We start from the raw sequence: 20,785 nt of genomic DNA, 5'->3' as shown, positions 1-20,785 counted from the left end.
AATTCTTTGACAGGGACACAGGAGCTCAGTCCTGAACTCGCCACCAACTTTATAATAACAACTAAAAATTATGAATTAAAAAATGTACATATACCTACTACAATTTTTTTAAAGAACTCTAGAGAAATCAAAGAAATATCAAAATCTTGCCTCTGTAACACAACCACTGTCATTATTTTATGCTTTTCTTCTAATTGTTGTTTTTCATATACCTGTAGTTTTTTTAGTCTTGTCATAGAGAACATGTATTTTTATATACTATAGCTTTTTAAAAAAATGTATCCTGTTTGCTTTTTTTAAAAATCATAGTAAACAACAACAACAACAACAACAGAACATACAATTTTCCATCCTAACCATTTTTAAGTGCACAGTTCGGTAGTGTTAGGTGTATCAGCATTGTTGTAAAAACAGATCTCCAGGGACGCCTGGGTAGCTCAGCGGTTGAGCATCTGCCTTCAGCTCAGGGCGTGATCCTGGGGTCCGTGATCAAGTCCCGCATTGGGCTCCCTGCATGGAGCCTGCTTTTCCCTCTGCCTGTGTCTCTGCCTCTCTCTCTCTCTCTCTCTCTCTGTTTCTCATGAATAAATACAATCTTAAAAAAAAAAAAAAAAAACAGATCTCCAGAACATGTCATCTTGTAAATCTGCAACTTGTTACCCATTAAATAACTCCCCTTCCCCTCACTCTGGTAACTACCATTCTGCTTTCCATAGCCTACTTTAACTTAACACCATGTCATAAGCATTTCCCGGTTACATTATTCTCAAATTTGTATCATAAATACCTCATGGAGAAGATGGACGATATTGAAGAAAACCTATGTTTAGGTATTAAGCTTCCATTTGCTTTTCTTGTTTAATGAGTCGTTTTGCAATTAACATCTTTGTTTCTGTGGCATTTTCCCATATTTAAAAAAAATATTTCCTTAGGCTATATTTCCAGAAATGGAATTAGTTTGCTTCATAATGCAGAATAACTTTCCGAAAATGTTGAATCAATTGACAATTCCACCATTAAATTATAAGATCATCTCATTGTAGAGTCATCTCTAGGAGGTGAAGCTCAGATATACTGGTATTTAAGTAGAATAAACAATATTACTGTATTTTTTGTTAACTTGCATTTCTCTTATTTCAACCAAGTCTAATGATTTCTAATGGTTGTTTATTATTTCATGAGGTGTCTCTTTATAATTTTTTACCTATTTGTGAACTAGGGACAGGATATTTTCCATACATACTTTTAACATTACGAAGAGTTCATCCTTATTATATCATATCCTTGTTATAGCCTATTAAATTATTTTTCTTGTAGGTTATCATCTTTAGTACCATTTTTTTTTGGCATACAGAATTTTGATATTTTTATCGTGGCTGATCTGATACTTAAAAATTTTTATGATTCCTTTCACATCTGAATTTAGAAATTCTTCCTCTCTGCAGAGAGGTAATAAATACATAATTACATTTTCCTTAGCCTTTCTATGGTTTGTTATTTGTATTTCATTTTAATTCATCTGAAATTAATTTAAATTATGGTATGAGATGGCTGTTTATATTGATTGCTGCTTTTTGCCAATTGTTCCGTCATGAATGCATAATGCTCATGTTCTTTTAATTTGTGATGACTCCCTTTTCCTATATTAAATTCTTCTCTATATAATGCAGTCTATTTTGCCTATCTTTTTTCTTAAGATTTTATTTGAGAAAGTAAGAGAGCACAACAGCAGGGAGGGCCAGGGAAGAAGCAGGATCCCCACTAAGCAAGAATCCTATGACCCTGGGATCATGACCTAAACAGAATGCAGACACTTAACTGTCTGAGCCACCCAGGCGCTCCTATTTTGCTTCTTTTTGTGACTTTCTTATTCTATTGACTTGTGGTAAATGGCTTCTATGATTTCTGCATTTTGGGATTTGGTAAAGTTTCTTTGTGCCCTAATACATGGTCAGTTTTTGTAACTATTCAGTAGTTGTTATTAAAGAATGTGTGTTCCTAGTTTAGCAAGTAATAGATGTGTCTGTCCATCCATTCCGGTATATAGCATCCAAATATATCCCAAGGAATTAAATGCTATACAAATATTCTTTATTTGTGCTTATTTTTTGGCTAGTTTCTGGAAAAGGAATATTAATGTCTCCCATTGTGCTGTGGCATTGCCATTTTTTTGTTTGATGTATTTGTGTCATTTTCTGTTCTATCTCAAAGGTATATTCTTAGGTGTGTATAGTTTTATAGGTATTATCCTTCATTTGTTTCATAATTTTTCACAGTAGCTGCCACTTTATTTCATACCGTTATCACTTTGTTTGCTTCTCTTTTTGGTCAGTATTTAGTGCATATTTTTCAGCTTTTCATTTCTAATTTTTCTTTATACTTTGTTTTTGATGTGCTTCTTACAAACAGCATGCATCTGGAATGTGTTATTGATGGTTTTATACTATCTGAGAGTGTTTGTCTTTCAATAGATGAACTTAACTCATTTTATTTTCTTGTAATGACTAATATAATTCAGTTGTTTTTGCTGTAACAATAGTATTTTCTAATTAATATGCTTTTCTTCGGTTTCTTTTTTTCACAATTCTTTTCCTTTGGTTAGACGGATCCAATTTTTTGTTTTTTTTTCCCCTCTCAGATTTTGAATTTATAATTCTAAATATATTCTTAAGTTTTTGATACACAACCTTAAATTTTTCTGTTAATTAATAGTATCTTCCCCTTTGAATACCTGGCTGGCTCATTTTTAAGAGCACACAATTCTTGATCTTAGGGTGGATTGAACCCCATGTTGGGTATAGAAATTACTTAAAATAAATAAACTTAAAAATAATCAATATCTTTCCTAGAAGCAGGATGAGAACTTTAGCATACCTTTCTTACCTCCACTGCTGCCTCCCCTCCATATCTACTTTCCATGTAGTATCATTCAGAAATTTTAAATTTGGGGTCATTGCTATTGTTTATTATGTTTTATAGTATTCAGTCAACACATAAACCAATCAACTACTTTTAACTCTTTTCCCCCATTGGTTCTTGTGTCTCACTTCTTTTGGATTTATTTTCCTTCCAGCTGGCTAAGTATTTCTTTCTTGGTTCAAAATGATATCTCCTGTCATCCAGTGCAGCCAGGGGAATTCTGAAAATAATTTGATTCCCACTGCTTTGAGGGGATTATATCTTTACATTGATGTTCTGAAATGTCACCATGATATGTCTACAGTTGGGTCCTTGAAAACACGACCTGCTGGATACTTAACAGATCTTCCCAATCTGAGGATGCAGGTCATTCTTTTGGTCCAAGGAATCTGATTCTAATATTATTTTGAAATTTTCCTGCTTCCAGTTACCTTTACTTTCCCCTTCTGGAAATTCATTTAATAATATGTAATTTTACACACACACACACACACACACACACACACTCCGTTACTTTATGTGCTATGCAAATGTGAAATTAGGTTTCTTAGCTCTGCCAAGTTAATGTCCAACCAAATATCCACTTTTCATCTACCAACATTTTGTGCTTTTCTCTTATGTGCTATTGTCTCTCTTCTATTCTTTTTGTCCTTGGGGGATTTTACCATTTCCCCCTTTTGTATTACTTTAGTGAGGTTTTGCGATAAAGCTATGTTTAACCAGAACTGTTACAGGTTTAACCAGAACCAGATTATTATAAAATAATCTACTGATGAATTATATATATATTGATATTTTGTGTATATTGGTATTTTATGTGGAATTATGGCATCTCTAACATTAGTGAGATTATTTTATTTTTGTGCTTTGAAAAGCCAGGTTGGTACTAGGTTGATTTGTTTTATAAAACAACTTTAGTAGTTTTCTGTCTTTTTCCTATTATGGGATAGTTTATAATTTCAATGAAATATAAATGTTTTATGGAATTTAATAATAAATTACATGATTGCAAAGTCTTTGAGGGGAACATTTAGTAGATTTTTCTATTTACATATCAATTATGATTCGGTAACAATTTTCCTGTTTTGGTCATATCAACTTTCAAGGTTTACTTTTTTTGGAAAGTTGTCCCCTATTATTGAGGCTTTCAGTTTTATTAGTATAGGATTGTGTGTGATTTTTTTTTATATTTGCTTCTTTATTGGTTAAGCCAGTACTTTATTTTATTTTGTTTTATTGTTGTTGTTTGACCTGATAAATTTGTTATCACTTTTACTCTTTATTGGTTTTCTGATTCTTCAGTTATAAACACTGAAATAGAAATCATCTACCTCCTCATGCTGTTAAGATGACTTTTTCCTCAAGATCTTAAGGTGAATGCATTTTAAAAAAGATTTATGTGTTTATTTTTAGAGAGAGAGTATTTGCATGCTCATGGAGGGGGGTGGAGGGGCAGAGGAAGAGGGAGAGAGAGAAAATCTTAAGCAGAGTCTCTGATAAGCAGGCTTGATCTCATAACCCGGAGATCTTGACCTGAGCCGAAATCAGGAGTTGAATGCTCAACCGACTGAGCCGCCCTGGAACCCTATGCTGAATGCATTTTTTATAGGTAATCTCTTATTATTCTATAGTTTTCTTCCAACTTCTAGTTAACAAGTATGCTCTTTAAAATTAATTTAATATAAGTAGAGAGGCAGCATGCTTAGTGGGTATATTAATGATTTTAGATTACTCAAGTGATTACTTAGGAAGGGGAAATTTGCTAACTATTTGAGGAAAAAAATAAAGCTTCATTCCATTGGCATACTATTGACCAAAATAAGTAAATACATCAAGATGGATTAACAAGGTTAAAAGAAGAAACAATCCTAAACCCGTGGTTCCCAAAGTTGGCTGCACTTCAGAATCATCTGGGGAGTTTAAAACATTCTGACACATTGTACCCCAGACCAATTAAATCTGAATGTATGGGAGTGGGAGGCCGGTATCAGTATTGTTTTAAAATCCCTGGCTGATTGCATTGGCAGCAGAGTCAGGGAACCACTGCCCTGCAGCCTTGTTTTCTCAAAGTGTGGTCTCTGATCAAGAGCATCTGCACCATGTTAGAGCCGGATGCAGAGTATCAGGTCCCATCTCAGACCCACTGAATCAGAACCTGAATATTAACAAAATCTAGGTGATTCATTTGCACGTGGAATTTGAATAGTGGGTGTCTTTTTTTTTTTTTTTTTAGTGTTTAACGTGAACTTAAGTGTTTCCTTTTTTTTAATATAAATTTATTTTTTATTGGTGTTCAATTTGCCAACATATAGAATAACACCCAGTGCTCATCCCATCAAGTGCCCCCCTCAGTGCCCGTCACCCAGTCACCCCCACCTCCCGCCCACCTCCCCTTCCACCCCCCCTAGTTCGTTTCCCAGAGTTACGAGTCTCTCATGTTCTGTCTCCCTTTCTGATATTTCGAATAGTGGATGTCTAATGCAGGTGTAGCAAACTAGGCCCCTTGGACTATTTATATGAATAAAATATAATTGGAATATAGCCATGCCCATTCATTTGCGTACATTTACGGTAGAGTGGAAAGTTGTGAGAGATCATAAAATATTTGCTATCTGCCCATTTTCAGAAAAAGTTTGCAGTGCTTCTCAGTGTGGATGGCTCCTTAGAATCATCTCAGCTCTTAGAACTCCCCCTGCCTGGCTGTACCCAGGCCCATGAAGTCAGAATAGATGCAGTTATGGTGTTTGAAATGTGCAGCCAAGGTTTAGAACGACTACCTTAAAGAGGAAATGTTACTGCATTAAAAAAAATCTGTTTTTATGTTGGAGGTGGCCATTGTTGAATATTAACAAAAAGAAACAGTGATAGAAGACTGATGTATCAGACCATCTAAACAACTTTAGAATCTGAAAAGAAAAAAAGAGGAAAAAAACCCCATCTTAAACAAAATTATAGATTTAGAAAAATCCTTTAAACAACATTGAAAGAAGAATGATGAACTATGGGAGATAATAGAGAGCGTAATGTCCTTAGTACAATAAAGCCCAGACACACACACACACACACACACACACACACACACATCATTTATTTATTTTAGAGAGAGAGAAAGAGGGAGATTGAGAGATAGCATGAGTAGGGAGAGGGGCACAGGGAGAGGGAGAGTAAGTCCTCAAGCAGACTCCCCACTGACAGAGTCTGTCACGGGGCTTGATCCCAGGACCCTGAGATAATGACCGCAGCTAAAATCAAGAGCCATCCACTTAACTGACTGAGCCACTCAGGGACCCCAACAAAGCCTACATATATTAATAAGATGAAGACACAGGTCATCTGGCAAATGCCGCTATAAAGCACTTTAAAGTAGAAAATAAAATGACTAGTAATTATGTGAAAACACTTAAGTTCATTTGTTGACTTAGAAAAGAAACCTGAGGAGCAGCCCCCATGGCCCAGTGGTTTAGCGCTGCCTTCAGCCCAGGGCGTGACCCTGGAGACCAAAGATCGAGTCCCACATCGGGCTCCCTGCATGGAGCCTGCTTCTCCCTCTGCCTGTGTCTCTGCCTCTCTCTCTCTCTCTCTCTCTCCCCCTCTCTCTGTCTCTGTCTCTCATGAATAAATAAATAAAAATAAAATCTTAAAGAAAAAAAAAGAAAAAGAAAAGAAACCTGAAATAGTGATGAACTTCTACTTGGGGCCTTTCCAAAGGTGAGGCTCACTTTCCCTCCCACCCATACTTCCCCCTTGCCTTCTTTCTTTTATCACAGTGCTCAACCTGGTGGGGATGTGGGCAGATGACCATTTACATACTGGTAGAAATGCAAATTGCTAGCAGACTTTGGCAAGAGAATCTCAGTGTTGAAAGTGCTGACTTGAGCACTGATGTTTGCAATTGGAACTGACCACCACCTGAAGTCTGTGCCAGGGAATGGCTTACAAGCTTGGGCTTTGTGCAGGGAGACAAATCTGGGTTGAGACCTGGCTCTGTTGCTTACAAACTATCTGCTGGACACTCTATCTAGTCTATTTATCCTTAGCTATTTTCTTCTGTTGTCCTTGTAAACAATAATTAAAGGTTTTGGTGTGCAAGAAGTAATTAAGAATAGTTGACAATCAATAATTATAGGTTTTATCATTGTCAACATCATCATTTCACCCATAATTTAAATATCAATAATGTATACCGTGTGTGTGTGTGTGTGTGTGTGTGTGTGTGTGTGTCTTTGTGGACTTTCTATTTTTCTTGTTGACTTTTCTGTTGAGTTGTATACAATCTTATACTTTTTAATTCTATGGTTTCATATGATGAAATTACCATTTATTGAGTACCTCCAATGTGCCTGCATTGTACTATCAAAATACTTATTCTTCTGGTACATAATCTCCAGGGTACTTCTTTTTTTAATTGAAGTATAGCTAACATATATTAGTTTCAGGTGTACAACATAATGACTTGACGGTTATATACATCATGAAATGCTCACCAGGATAAGTGTAGTTACCATCTGTCATCCTACAAAGTTATTACACTGTACTTTTCATCCCTGTGACTTATTTTATAACTAGAAGTTTATACTTCTTAATCTCCTTCACCTATTTCTCCAATCCCCACACCAATTCCCCTCTGGCAATTATCAGTTTGTTCTCTGTATTTATGAGTCTGTTTCTGTTTGTTTGCTTTGTTTTTTAGGTTCTGTGTGTAAGTGAAATTATGTTGTATTTGTCTTTTTCTTTCTGGCTTATTTCACTTAGCATAATACTCTCCATCTGTTGTCATGAATGGCAAGATTTCATTATTTTCCTTGGCTGAATTATATATATATATATTTATATATATATTATATATTATATACTATATATATAATGTGAGATGTGATATATATATGTATATACATATATATATTTATTCATCTATTAATGGATATTTCAGTTGCTTCCATATCTTGGCTACTGTAAATCATCCTGCAATGAACATAGAGGTACATGTATCTTTTCAAATTAGTGTTTTCATTTTCTTTGGATAAATACCTAGAAATGGAATTACTGGATTTTGTGGTATTTTTATTTTTGAGGAAACTCCATACTGTTTTCCACAGTAGCTACACCATTTTACATTTCCATCAACAGGGCATGAGGGTTCCTTTTTTCCCACATCCTTGCTAGTGCTTGTTATTTCCTATATTTTTGATTCTAGCCATTCTGGTAGGGTGAGATGATATCTCATTATGCTTTTGATTTACATTTCCCTAATGATCAGTGATGTTGAGTGTCTTTTTATCTCTATGTCTTCTTTGGAAAAATATCTATTTAGGTCCTCTGTTCATTTTTTAAGTAAGATTATTTGTTTTCTTGGGTGTTGAGTTATATGAATTCTTTATGTATTTTGGATATTAACCCCTTTCAGATATATCATCTGCAAATATCTTCTCCCTTTCAGGAGGTTTTTGTTGTTGTTGTTGTTGTTGTTGTTGATGATGGTTTCCTTATCTGTATAAAGAGCTTTTTAGTTTGATATAGTCCCAATTGGGTTTTTTTTTTTTTTTTTTTTTGCTTTTGTTTCCCTTGTCTGGGAAGACATATCCAGAAAAATATTGCCAAGACTGATGTCTAAGAGATTACTACCTAGGTTTTCTAATAGGAGTTTCATGGTTTCAAGTTTTACATTTTGGTCTTTAATCAGTTTTGAATTTATTTTTGTGTATGGTGTAAGAAAGTGGTCCAGTTTTATTTCTTTTCATGTAGCAGTCCAGATTTCCCATGCACCATTTATTGTGGAGACTGTCTTTTCCCCATTGTATATTCTTACCTCCTTTGTTATAGATTAATTGACCATATATGCATATGTTTATTTCTGAGCTCTCTATCCTTTTCCATTAATCTCTGTGTGTTTTTATGCTGGTATCATAATGTTGTGATTACTAGAACTTTGTAGTATATGTTGAAATCTGATATTTTGGTACCTCAAGCTTTGTTCTTCTTTCTCAAGATTGTTGTGACTATTCAGGGTCTCTTGTGGTTCCATACAAATTTTAGGATTATTTGTTTTAGTTCTGTGAAAAATACTATTGATGTTTTGATAGAAATTGCACTGAATCTGTGAATTGCTTTGGGTAGGATAGGCATTTTAACTATATTAATTTTTCCAATCCATGAGCATGGAATATCTTTCCATTTATTTGTGTTGTCTTCAGTTCCTTTCATTAATATCTAATAGTTTTCAGAGGAGAGGTCTTTTGCATCCTTGGTTAAACATTTATTCTTTTTGATGCAATTGTAAATGGGATTGTTAATTTCTCTTTCTGCAATTTCAGTAAAATATGTGACACAATAGATGTCTGTATATTGATTTTGTATTCTATAACTTTACTGAATTCATATATTAGTTCTAACAGATTTTTAATGAAGTCTTTAGTGTTTTCTATGTATAGTAGTAGGTCATCTGTAAGTAGTGACAGTTTTACTTTCTCCTTACCAATTTAGATGTCTTTTATTTCCTTTTCTTGCCTTATTGCTATGGCTAGGACTTCTAGTACTATATTAAATAAAAGTGATGGGAGTAGACATCCTTGTCATCTTCCTGATCTTAGGGGAAAAGCTTTCAGCTTTTCACGGTTGAGTATCATGTTATCTGTGGGTTTGTCATATATAGCCTTTATTATAATGAGGTATTTCTCTCTATACCTGCTTTGTGGAGAGCTTTTATCATGAATGGATGTTGAATTATTTTTAATGGTTTTTCTGCATCTATTGAGACAATCATATCATTTTTATCTTTCATTTTGTTAATGTGATATATCATGTTGATTGATTTATGGACAGTGAACCATCCTTGGAATAAATCCCAGTTGATCATGGTAAATAATCCTTTTTGTATTTTTAAATATGGTTTGCTAATATTCTGTTGAGGTCTTTTGCATCTAGGTTCATCAAGGATATTGGTATGTAATTTTCTTTTTTTGTATTATCTTTTATTTTGTTATCAGGGTAATGCTAACCTTGAAGAATGAACTTGGAACCATTCTTTCCTCTTCTATTTTTTTGGAATAGTTTGAGAAGGATAGTTATTAACTTTTCTTTCAATGTTTGGTAGAATTCACCTGTGAAGCCATTTGGTCCTGGATTTTTTGTTGGGAGTTTTTTCATTACTGCTTGAATTTTGAATTCGGTCTATTCTGATTTTCTATTTCTTCCCTATTTAGTCTTAGAAGACTATATGTTTCTAGGAATTTATCCATTTCTCTTAGGTGGTCCAGTTTGTTGGCCTATAATATTTCATAGTAATATTCTTTGTATTTCTGTAGTATCGGTTGTAACTTCAACACTTCCTTTTTTTTTTTTTTTTTTTTTGGTTAAAGTTTGCTTATTTTTTAGTAATTTCTATACCCAAGGGGGATTTCAAACTCATGATACCAAGGTCAAGAGTTGCATGCTCTTCTGACTGAGCCAGCTAAGTGCCCCCCTCTTCATTTTGTATTTCATTTATTTGCATTCTCTGTCTTTCTCGCCTCCTTTCCTCACCCCCAGCCCTGTCTTTCTCCATGAATTTGGATAAAGTTTATCAATTTTGTATATTTTTTCAAAGAACTAGCTCTTAGTTTCATTGATCTTTTCTATTTTTCTATTTAGTCTCTTATTTCATTAATTTACACTCTGATCTTTATTATTTTCTTCCTCTACTAATTTTGGGCTTTTTTGTTTTTCTTCTTCTAGTTCCTTTAGGTGTAAGGTTAGATTGTTTATTAGAGATATTTCTTGTTTCTTGAGATATGCCTGTATGGCTATACACTTCCTTCTTAGAGCTGCTTTTGCTGCATACCAAAGATTTTGAACCTTTGTGTCTTCAAGGTATGACCTGAGAGATGAAGGTACTAAGACTAGGTGGAGAGCTGTGGTACAGTTGCAACAGAGGCTTAGCCAAGGTCTTGTAGAGCTCTACAGCTGGATGGCTCTTTAGGATTGTTCCCAGATGGAGGCAGGGCAGCAAGTCTTGTTACCACATGTACTGGTCACTGGGGACCATCCCTGGCCAGGGCATAACCTTAGGTGAGACCTCTTCAGGAGTCAGGGAAGCATAAAGATCTCTGAAGAAGGGACCTGGCTGTGCCTCACAACATCCACTATAGATCATGTGTGTTATTCATTCAATGTAGTCTCAAATATCATTTAGATGTGTTTTATTTAGGATTCTTATAGTTAGTGTGTGAGCTTATCTTTGTTCCCCCAATATAATTCCAGCTTTCTACACCAACGCAAGAGTATGGAAAACGAGGGAACAGTCCATTTTAATTAGTTGACTATATAGTAGAGAGGTTTATTATTTCTTAATATTTAAAGGAACTCACCTGAACTGACCTGGATCTTTGTGGGGGCATAATTCATGGTTTTGGTACACACACATTTTCTTCTTTACAACTTTGTTATAGTCATTTTAAATTTTCCTAGAATACCATTTTATTTCAGAGATTTAAAGTTATAGGGAATAAATGATAAGAATACAGTATTATGAAGCAAAGAAGATGAATGATTTTTCAGTTAGACATAGCCCATCCGGGATCCCTGGGTGGCGCAGCGGTTTGGCGCCTGCCTTTGGCCCAGGGTGCGATCCTGGAGACCCGGGATCAAATCCCACGTCGGGTTCCCGGTGCATGGAGCCTGCTTCTCCCTCTGCCTTTGTCTCTGCCTCTCTCCCTCTCTCTGTATGACTATCATAAATAAAGAAAAATTTAAAAAATATATTTAAAAAAAAAAAAAAGACATAGCCCATCCCACCTCTCCCTTTCCCTGGTCTCCTTTATGTAGTTTGAGTTTCCATCTGTTCTTCTTTAGGACTTCTCTGGAAGAGGGACCATTGGTTAAGGCTCTTCCCTGGTTAGGATGCTTTAGATTTCCTGTGGGTGTCAGTCCTCACCTCTTAGGTGAGCCCTCAGTGCTCATGACTTTTCTCTTTAAGAAGCCCTGGATGGTCTCAGAGTTCTGAATGCAGAACATGTACCCTTTAACTATCTGCTCATTCTTTTTCAAAAGGATGATTCATTGATTCAGTTCAAGTGGGTATTTATAGAGCACTCACTTTATGCTGGACATTAATTAAGGTATATGAAATAAAGCCATGAGCAACGAAGACACTAGTTCCTCCCCTCTTTGAGCTGATGGTATAGATTAGGAGTCAGAAAGTAAATCACTTGAGTAAGTAAGACCTGAGTGTTTTCTCATGCCGTGGGGAAAAGTAAAGTTGGTACAAGGAGTAGGAGTTTGGGAGGCGGAGAAGAAGAGAGCTTGAAGTTTGGGTGGAGAAGCCGGGGCAGGTCTCACTGAGGTGGCTGCATTCAGGACACACCTGCAGGAGGTATGGGAGCGCATCCCCTGGCCATGTGAGGAAGAGCACTCTGGGCCGAGAGCAGGTGCAAGATCCCGAGGCAGGAGCATGCCTGTCCCAGCAGAGATGGACCACGGAGGGAGGCAGCCAGGAAGGAAGGAGAATAATATCAGGAGCAGGAGGAGGCCATCAGATCCAAAAGGAAATGGCGGGGGGTGGGGGGTGGGGGGGGTGGGGGGGGTGTTGCTTTAGGTCTTTGGAATACTTTGACTTTTACTCTGTGTGAAATGGGGACGTTGGAGGATTTTGAGCAGAGGAGAGGCGTGATCTATTTTACTTTTTGAAAGGTTAAAAAAACTGGCTGCTGTGCTGAGAATAGGCCAGCAGGGTCCAGGCAGGAAGCAGTTAGGGAGCTGCAGGGCATGTGGTTCAGATGACCATTTCTCCAGTCAGTTTGGCTTGATCTAAGGATAAAATGTAGACTGCTTTTTTTTTTCTTTTTAACCCACACAAACCTGCCACTTGCATTAGTGAAAGACAATGCCATGAAAATGACACGCACAAGGCAGTCAAATAAAGGTCACTGTCGCGGAAAGTCATTCCTGCCTCAACTAGGGTCGCTTTTGCTGGGGAGACATAGCTCTTTCTTGTCTCCATCCTGGAAAACTGTTTTCCTAAGAACCAGCTTTTCTCTCCTGTACATTATTAATCTTCTAATGTCTCCCTGCTTTTTTGTTGATTAAGTGCTCAGAGCTAGGTCTACAGTTTACCTCCAGCATGAGTACAGGACCTATGGTGCCTGCATTCACTGTGTTTCCCACCCTTATTTTCAAACAGACCCATTAAAAGAGAAGCTTTTTTTTTTCTATTTTTCTGAGTCACTTTAAAATATGGGAAGCTACAGACAAGTAACATGTACACAATATCACCTACAGTAAAAAGAAAGAAAGAAAAAAGAAAGAAATCCAGCTCAAAGTTTGGGTCATTTGTATTCCAGCTTTGTTTCCACAAGTGAAAAACTACATATATGTATGCAAATATATATATATATATATATATATATATATATATATATATATATACACACACACACACACACACATACACACACACACATTGGATTGGATTCCCAGGATTTTTAGGCTAAAACAGCGGCTAATACATCACTAAAGCATCCTTATATATCCTGACTCCTTTCAGTGTCGCCAGTCTTCTTCTTCGAGTTTCTAAATGTGTTACTTTTATCTCCCAGCAGTGTGTGCTGATGGTCCTGGGCTGAGACCAGCCATCCAGGGTGGACTGGATGCTTAGGACTAACAATAGAGTTTATTAAAAATATATCTCCCAGCCCCTGCTACTCATTTTGATTTTTTTTAAGATTTTACTTATTTATTTGATACCGAGAAAGAGCACAAGGAGGGGGGGTGGCAGGCAGAGGGAGAGGGAGAAGCTGAGAGGGAGCCCTATGATGATGACATGGGGCTCGATTCCAGGACCCCAGGATCATGACCTGAACCAAAGGCACATGCTTAACTGACTGAGCCACTCAGGTGCCCCTCATTTTGATTTAATACAGTTTGAGAACTTTGAAAATATTTTGCATACACAATATATTTCCCAGGATCCTGGGTTTTTGAAGACCTTTTTTTTGTGTCTCTGTTGTTGCACAAGTGCTTGATGGGCATCAAAGTTGTGGGCCAGATTCTCCTTGTCTAAGATTTCTGAGTGTTGCCCATTGTCATCCACACATACTGTCACATCATGGGGTCTTTGTGGTGTTCGTGGTGACCCTCGCCCCAGCCTGACACTGTTTTTTAATTTATATTAATACTTAATATTTGAAGAAAAACAAAGGCAGGTACTTCTTGGCATGAGTTTCTAAGAGCTCGTCGTTCGTTTTGCTACTTAATCTTGAGTCCTTTTTTCCTTTCTAGAAAGTTCTTTTCGATTTTGTCCCAGCCATTACTTATGACCTACAAATTGTTTGTACTTCCCTTGGAACATGTTTTATTCATAGGCTGGATTTCTGTGATCTCCCCTCCATTTCCATTTTTTTAGATTTCATCCTTTTTTTCTCCCTTTTCTTTACGTTCTCTGGCTTCTGGGATTACTCCTCAGTTTTGTTCTCTGTGGCATTTGGCTGCGTTAAGTGAACCTTTCATCAGTTCTGTTAGGACTGTGTTTTGGCTCCTGGGCCTTCAGTTCATCAATATCCCTTCTCATCTCTGTGCTTTCTGGTTTAATAAAAGTAATATAAATATCATTTGGCATAGAAGGCCAACGTCTTCTGAGAAAATCTTCTGTTCATGAAGGTAAATCCCTTTTAGATAAGAAATTTCCCTTTCAAGCTATTATCCCTTTCTCCTTCTTGTGCAATGGGATTTGTGTTCCCCTCTTGGGCTTTGTGTTAGTCCCTCATTGTCCCCCTTAATGCTTGAACAAGGCGAAATCTAACCAGGCCCAATGTGGAGCTGTACAGTGAAAGCTACCCGTCTATCTCCATTCCTTGATCCATTGCAGTGACTCTGCCACCTTTTCCCCATCACTTCTACCTCATGTACAGGGGCCCGAGTAGAGTCTTACCCACTGGCTAAGAGCGGCCTATCAACAACATAGCTCGCTCTGTGCCTCTGTGTGTAGTATTCCACTAAGTGGCACAGCAGGGGGGGAGGGGGCATTGACAAAATGCTTCCAGAAAATCTGTAAGAGAAAATCCCCTTAGCAAAGGGTGTAATATTGAAAATATCTCAAAGCTGTGATGATCAGTATTTTGTAAGTAATTCTCTTACACGATGGCCAAGCATGAAAGCCCCATGAGTGACTCAGAATGTTTTTTGGCTCATAAATTTGATCTCAACAGAAATATATTTTACCCTGGGCTATTAAAACAAAGCAGTAATTTGTGTTTTCTCTAGTCCTTGATTGTGTCTTCCTTCCTGGTACCCATCTCTCTTCTGCTGTCTAGAAATGCTGGCTTTTGGTTTCTATTCAGCAGAGGTTGCCAATTTAGAAAGGACAAACATTTATCTTGACACTTAGTAAAAGTGGAAATATATATACTTTGGCTTCTGAGGTTATGGGGTATGAGATCTTACTGATCTGAATTTTTTTTTTTTTGGTTGGGAGAAAAATATAGAAGTTTTCTAGAAAACAGATAACACCATGGACTATACTCTTCATTTTATCAGCTGAAGATAAAGTTGAAAAAAAAAAACAACTCATAAGACATCAGGTTATCTGATTTGTTCCTAATCTGCTCTTAGCATAAAGGTTACCCTGCCCTATTCCCAGTATTTTTCAGAGACAAAAATCCTCTTAAAAAAGTAGGTAACTTAGAAACAGAGCTTTAAATCTGGAATGGGCAAAGGCTTTCCCCACCAGACCTTCCTCTGTAGTGGCTCAAAACAGGCCTCCTTTAATGAGAAAGTTTACCAGTGGAGATTGAACCAGTCAAGAATCAGAATGAAGGACTATGTCAAAGGTACTGGATGGTTTAATCTTCTGCAAGAACTTCATATCCCTTCAACCCTGGCAGCTGTAGATCAAATGGCAGAGTGTGAACATTAAAACCACGCAGTGAGAATAATGTGTCTCTATTTCATTTCTCTTTCCAGGTTTGAGATTTTTAAGAGCTCTCAGACTGATACAGTTTTCAGAAATTTTGCAGTTTCTGAATATCCTTAAAACAAGGTAAGATGTTCTTATTCACATTTTTAACTCGTTCCACGCCCCCCCTCAATGCCAACTTGTAAATATCAGATGTCTTTGTGTCTTTGTTTTCATCACTGTAGAGTGAGAGTTCTGTTAGTCTCAGAAAGAGGGATCTAACACGGAGATCTGGAGAAAGCCCAAAATAGGGCCTGGGTTGCTCTCTTCTGCAGGACTGGGGACACTTTGCTAAGCAGAGAAAGAGCTGTGCATGTGGAAAAGTAGACAGTTTTGGGGTGCTGTGTGGGTTGCTTGGAAATCAGCTGCAGCATCCTGGAGAGATGGTGCCTGGTGGATGAGGGATCGAGCAGCTCATTGATTGGGAAATCCTTGCTCCCAGGTTCTAAATCGCCCCTTTATTACATCACTAAATAAGAAATTGAACCTGAACGTAAAAGCAATGGAAGCGGTGCTCTTTGAGAGGCAATCACAGACCTCATACGGCAAACAGAAAATCATTTCATTTCAAAGTACATTTTAGATGTTCACTTTATAGCCAGTGTAGTCCCTGGGGCTTGCTCTGTGAATTGCCTTTTGGGGAATACCTAAAAACCTCCTGCCGAATGCACCATGACTACTTCTGTTAACTGTGTTATGATCTGGAAAACACTACTGGACCAGGAGGAAAAATCCCCCCGAGATCCCTTTCCTGATGACCTGCGGGTTTGCAGAGCTGGCCTGAAACCAGGCTGCCTTGATGAATAAACTAATAAAAGAGGTTAGACGTCCTCTAATGGAGAATAAGTACAGGCCATAAATTTCTCTTATAGGAAATTACACTTTAAGAAGCTCACTGCTAATGTTCCATTTCCTCTGAGGTTGACGTGTTTGATAAATGATTAAAAACAGGACACTTCTGGATTTTGTGATTTATAATTAATACACCTGCATTTGGGGGGCCTTGGGTTCCACATTGTTTGAGCTGGGACTCAGCTTCCCGAACCTGTCACACCTAACAAATATGACAGGCTATTGGCCTCCCTCTTTGGGGTTCGTGTTTTACGTTTTATTTATTTCTTTTATTTTGGTTTGTTCTAATTCCATCTTGCTTTCTCCTCGCTAACTACTCATTTGTGTGCATGTGGGATAACTTTGCTTTCTGTTAACCAAGTTAAAAACCCAATGAGCGTCTCTCTACTCAGCAGGAGTCCCGTCTAGTGTGTCTCACTGCCCTGCACTTTCATTAGCCTGGGGTCAGCATTTATGAATGTTCTATTTAATAGTATGTAATATTATTAATATAGAGCGAATATTATTATTCTTTGTATTCTTCTGAGTGACAGTAACCCTTTTCTTTTTTTCTTTTGACTCTTTCTACCTTTTTAATAGCTCTTCTGTGCAATGGACTCACATTACTCTTGAAATTAAAATGATCAATAAGCTAGCAACTCTCCATATTTACCAATGTCATAATTGCTCCACTCAAAGATATTTTTGAGGGTAGAACTGGTGTGTACCCAGGGGCCAAGCAGAGGGAGTGTATTTAAGAGACACATGTTTTTTTCTAGTGGGGGAAGGTATTACGTGGAGTCAATACTCTTGAACATGGTATAGGGTCCCTCATTCCCTGTTTTGTGTTTACATCATAAATTTGGGGGATTTGAATCCTCTGACACCAGTGTTTTAAGAATGTGCCACTAGTCCAAAGAATAATGTGGAAAGAAAACTGTGTTCTATTTTACTTGCATTCCATATGGATCCTTTTTTGGACTTGGGAGAACGATAAGCCAAGTAGATAAAAAAAATCTTTTCCTGGGCTTTTATGAAGAGACCCACCAATTCCCCATTCCTTGGAGAAGATTCCTTTCCTTTAGGTGCAGGAAAAAGCACTCACATCCCTGGTGAACTGTCCACCTGCTAGGTCTAGTTAGAGTGGTTCATTCTCCCAGTGCACAGGGGAGAGAGTCAAAGCAGCCAGCTGGGGAAAGAGGTGACTAGAAATTAGGAGAGAGTAGCCTTAAGGGAGGAGTCGTGGGGTGGCAGGCTGCTGGGTGTCTGCTGTCCTGAGGCCCAAACAGCATTTGCCCGGCACCCCACTTCTCACTCAGTTCAACGCTTTCTATGGTAGAGGGGGTTTTCATCACAACCCCACAACTTGGATTGTCCCAGTTCCTCTTGCTTATGTGGGTGACTGAGTTAATTCAACAAGCCTGACTTGAGTGTCCATTCCTACCAGCAGCTGGGTGGGTGCTGGGGTAGCATCCTGCTACCAGAGAGCACAAGGGGAAGGGGGCCAGCCAGCAGAACCCGTGTGCTTGGTGCTGGTGCTGGGGCACAGGTACCTTCGGGGGAGGGGTGCTGCTGGATGGGGGAGGTGAGGCATGGAGGAGAGGAATGAAACCAAGCTTGACGTGAGTGCCGGTTAGTCAGGACTCTTCAAAGAAAAGGGTTTGTCTTAGGGAAGTTTCCTAGAAAACTAGGTGTTGTCCATGTGGGGCTGGCTTGGGCCTGTGAGGGTCAGGGAGGGTGGTGCCGACCTCCAATCACAGAAGTTGAAAATGCACTCAGGTGAGAGAACATGCTCCTTGGGGGAGCTCTGAGTAATCCTGTGCTCCAGGATACTGGGGGCTTTGTGCTGGGAAGCAAAGAGGACATTAGGAGGTCAGGCTAGGCCCAGATCCTAGGCAGAGAAGAATTGACTTAATTCTAAGAACTCTAGAGGCTTTAGAACAACTGTCTGAGCCTATTCTCTGGATGTTTTTCCTTTGTGCACCTCTGAGCCCAGATCCTGAATCCTCTGATGCAGAGAATTGGAAGCCTTGGTTTTTGTAGGGCTTTAGATGCAGAGCAACTTTCCAGTGACTCCTCTGTTCTCTGCTGTGTTCACAGAGACCTTCCAGGAGGCTGGGTACAGCCCTGTAATCATCTTTAGGGGGGATTTTGTCTGGCCAATCCCCCATCAATCTGGCATTACACAGGGATAGAGACGTTGCAAATGTGATTTGAAATAATGATTTGAAATTGCAGTTTCATTTTCTGTTCTTTGGCTGCTTTGCTTGGCAAAAAGCTGGAAGTAGCAGAGCAGAGACATATATGGGGGGGGGGTGGAGAATTAAGTGGGCAGCAAAGAAAACCAGAGTGGACAAGATGACACAGAAAACAGATGAAAGAAACAAGTCATCTTGCAGATGGGACAGCACCAGAGTCATTCCTTAAATTCTCAACCCACAGGGGGACCTACCATGTCTGGAAGATGGCCTATTAGAGGGGACACGGTCCCTTCCATGTCATTGTCTGAACTTCTGGTGGTGCCTCAGTGGCCCTACAAACTGGCAGGCAGACTCACAGTTGAGAGGACACTTACTCTACACTCAGAGCAAAATAAGCAGCTTGGTTTTCAAGGCCATCATTCCACATCTTATTGGTTATATACGTGTTGATGATGAAAACGTGGGTCATCCAATAATTTGTTTTAAATGGCAATAGCCATTTAAATGATGTGCTCTCTGTCTCCCTAAAACAAAATAATTATAGTAAGATAGACTATGCTCATTGTAAACATTTCAACAATATAGAAAAGCACAAAGGATAAAGTAAAACTTCCCCAACCCCACCTACAGTTGAGACAAACATGACTAATATTCTCCTGTGTCACTTTTATTCCCTGCATAGTATTCCATGACACGTGTGCACCATCATGTACCTAACCCACACATTTTGGGGGGACGAGTAGAGAGCTAAAGACACTCTACTACAAATAAGACCTCGGAAATGGCTCTCATATTAAGTTCTTTAAAAAGAGTGTTCATTATGGAGATGGCAAGGGAGTGTCCAGGTGGAGGCCACACCCGATTTATCCATCATGGATTTAACTCAGGGAGCGAGAGGGACTCCCTGAAGTGTTTAAGTAGGACAGGAACATGGTCAGATTTGGTTTTTAGAAAGATCTGCTAGTCCACCAATTGTGTGATGGGTTTGATGCATCTAAGACTGGAGACCAGTGAGGGCAGCTGCCCAGGAAGGCGGTATCAGGAAATGGCCTTGAACTGTGCAGGTCAGGGTGGAGCAGGAGGGGTGCAGAGGTTTTTCAGTGGTAGATTGACAGAACCTGATTTTCCTCACAGTTCAGACCATTCATCTCAATGTGGTATCATCTAGTTGACTTTTCAGGGGTGGCTGTCTTACATCTATCCAGCAAAGGTAACAATAAAACAAAATAAAGGCACGGACATCTGGCTATACCCTCAGCCATAAAGGAGGAAAATAGTGGACAAGCCAGACAGGGACAGATTTGCCCCCCGCCTTTTTTTGTAGACGATGGATGACATTTTCCAGTGTGAACCCAAACATGTCTTGTTAAATACGATGAGAGCAAAGATGGCTTGCACTAGCTCTAAGTTTGTAGCTATACTTTCAGAAAGAGACAGATTTTCTCTCTTCCCATATTTGCATGGTCCTGGAAAGGTCTCTGATCTACAGGGACGGAAAGACATCCGTGCCTGCCCTTGGATAATTCACTGTATCCAGTAATGGAAGTTTCTCTAGTGGCTATTGAGAACTCGTGAGCTGGGGACCCAGAAATGATAACGGACAACATGAAAATGATTCTCTTTGGAGGAGTTAGGTTCTCATGATAGAGTCCCACTCCATCCCTCCCTCAAGGCATGGGAAAGGGGCATGAATCTGAATGGTTCCAATCATTCTAATCCTGGGGAAGGTCACATTTGGCTCAGACCCATGGCCTTGGCTGTGAACCTATGCCTATTTCCAGTGGCCCTTTTTGCTGTGCCAAGGATGCAAACTCACCCCTGCTACCCATTCCCTCCTCTCAAGGAGCCCTGTGCAACCTGGTGAGGTTCAAATTTCAGAGTATGGAGAAAGTCCACTAAGAGTTAATCTTGC

At 38.6% G+C, this 20,785-nt stretch overlaps 1 protein-coding gene across 32 annotated transcripts in view; it reads left to right on the top strand.

Moving 5' to 3' along the window:
* Window positions 1-20,785, top strand: part of KCNMA1 (potassium calcium-activated channel subfamily M alpha 1) — a 717,848-nt gene that overhangs the window by 460,222 nt on the left and 236,841 nt on the right. For all 32 annotated transcript variants that reach the window (XR_012001127.1, XR_012001126.1, XM_072756332.1 and 29 more), the window contains exon 6: window positions 15,850-15,925. Coding sequence is in view for 30 of the 32 variants with exons in the window: in XM_072756332.1 (XP_072612433.1) it covers window positions 15,850-15,925 (76 nt within the window). In the remaining 2 variants the exon portion in view is untranslated. The remainder of the gene's footprint in view (window positions 1-15,849; window positions 15,926-20,785) is intronic.

The sequence above is a fragment of the Vulpes vulpes genome, chromosome 4, assembly GCF_048418805.1.
Source record: "Vulpes vulpes isolate BD-2025 chromosome 4, VulVul3, whole genome shotgun sequence".
NCBI lineage: Eukaryota > Metazoa > Chordata > Mammalia > Carnivora > Canidae > Vulpes > Vulpes vulpes.
This window is presented reverse-complemented; position numbering and strand designations above follow the sequence as displayed.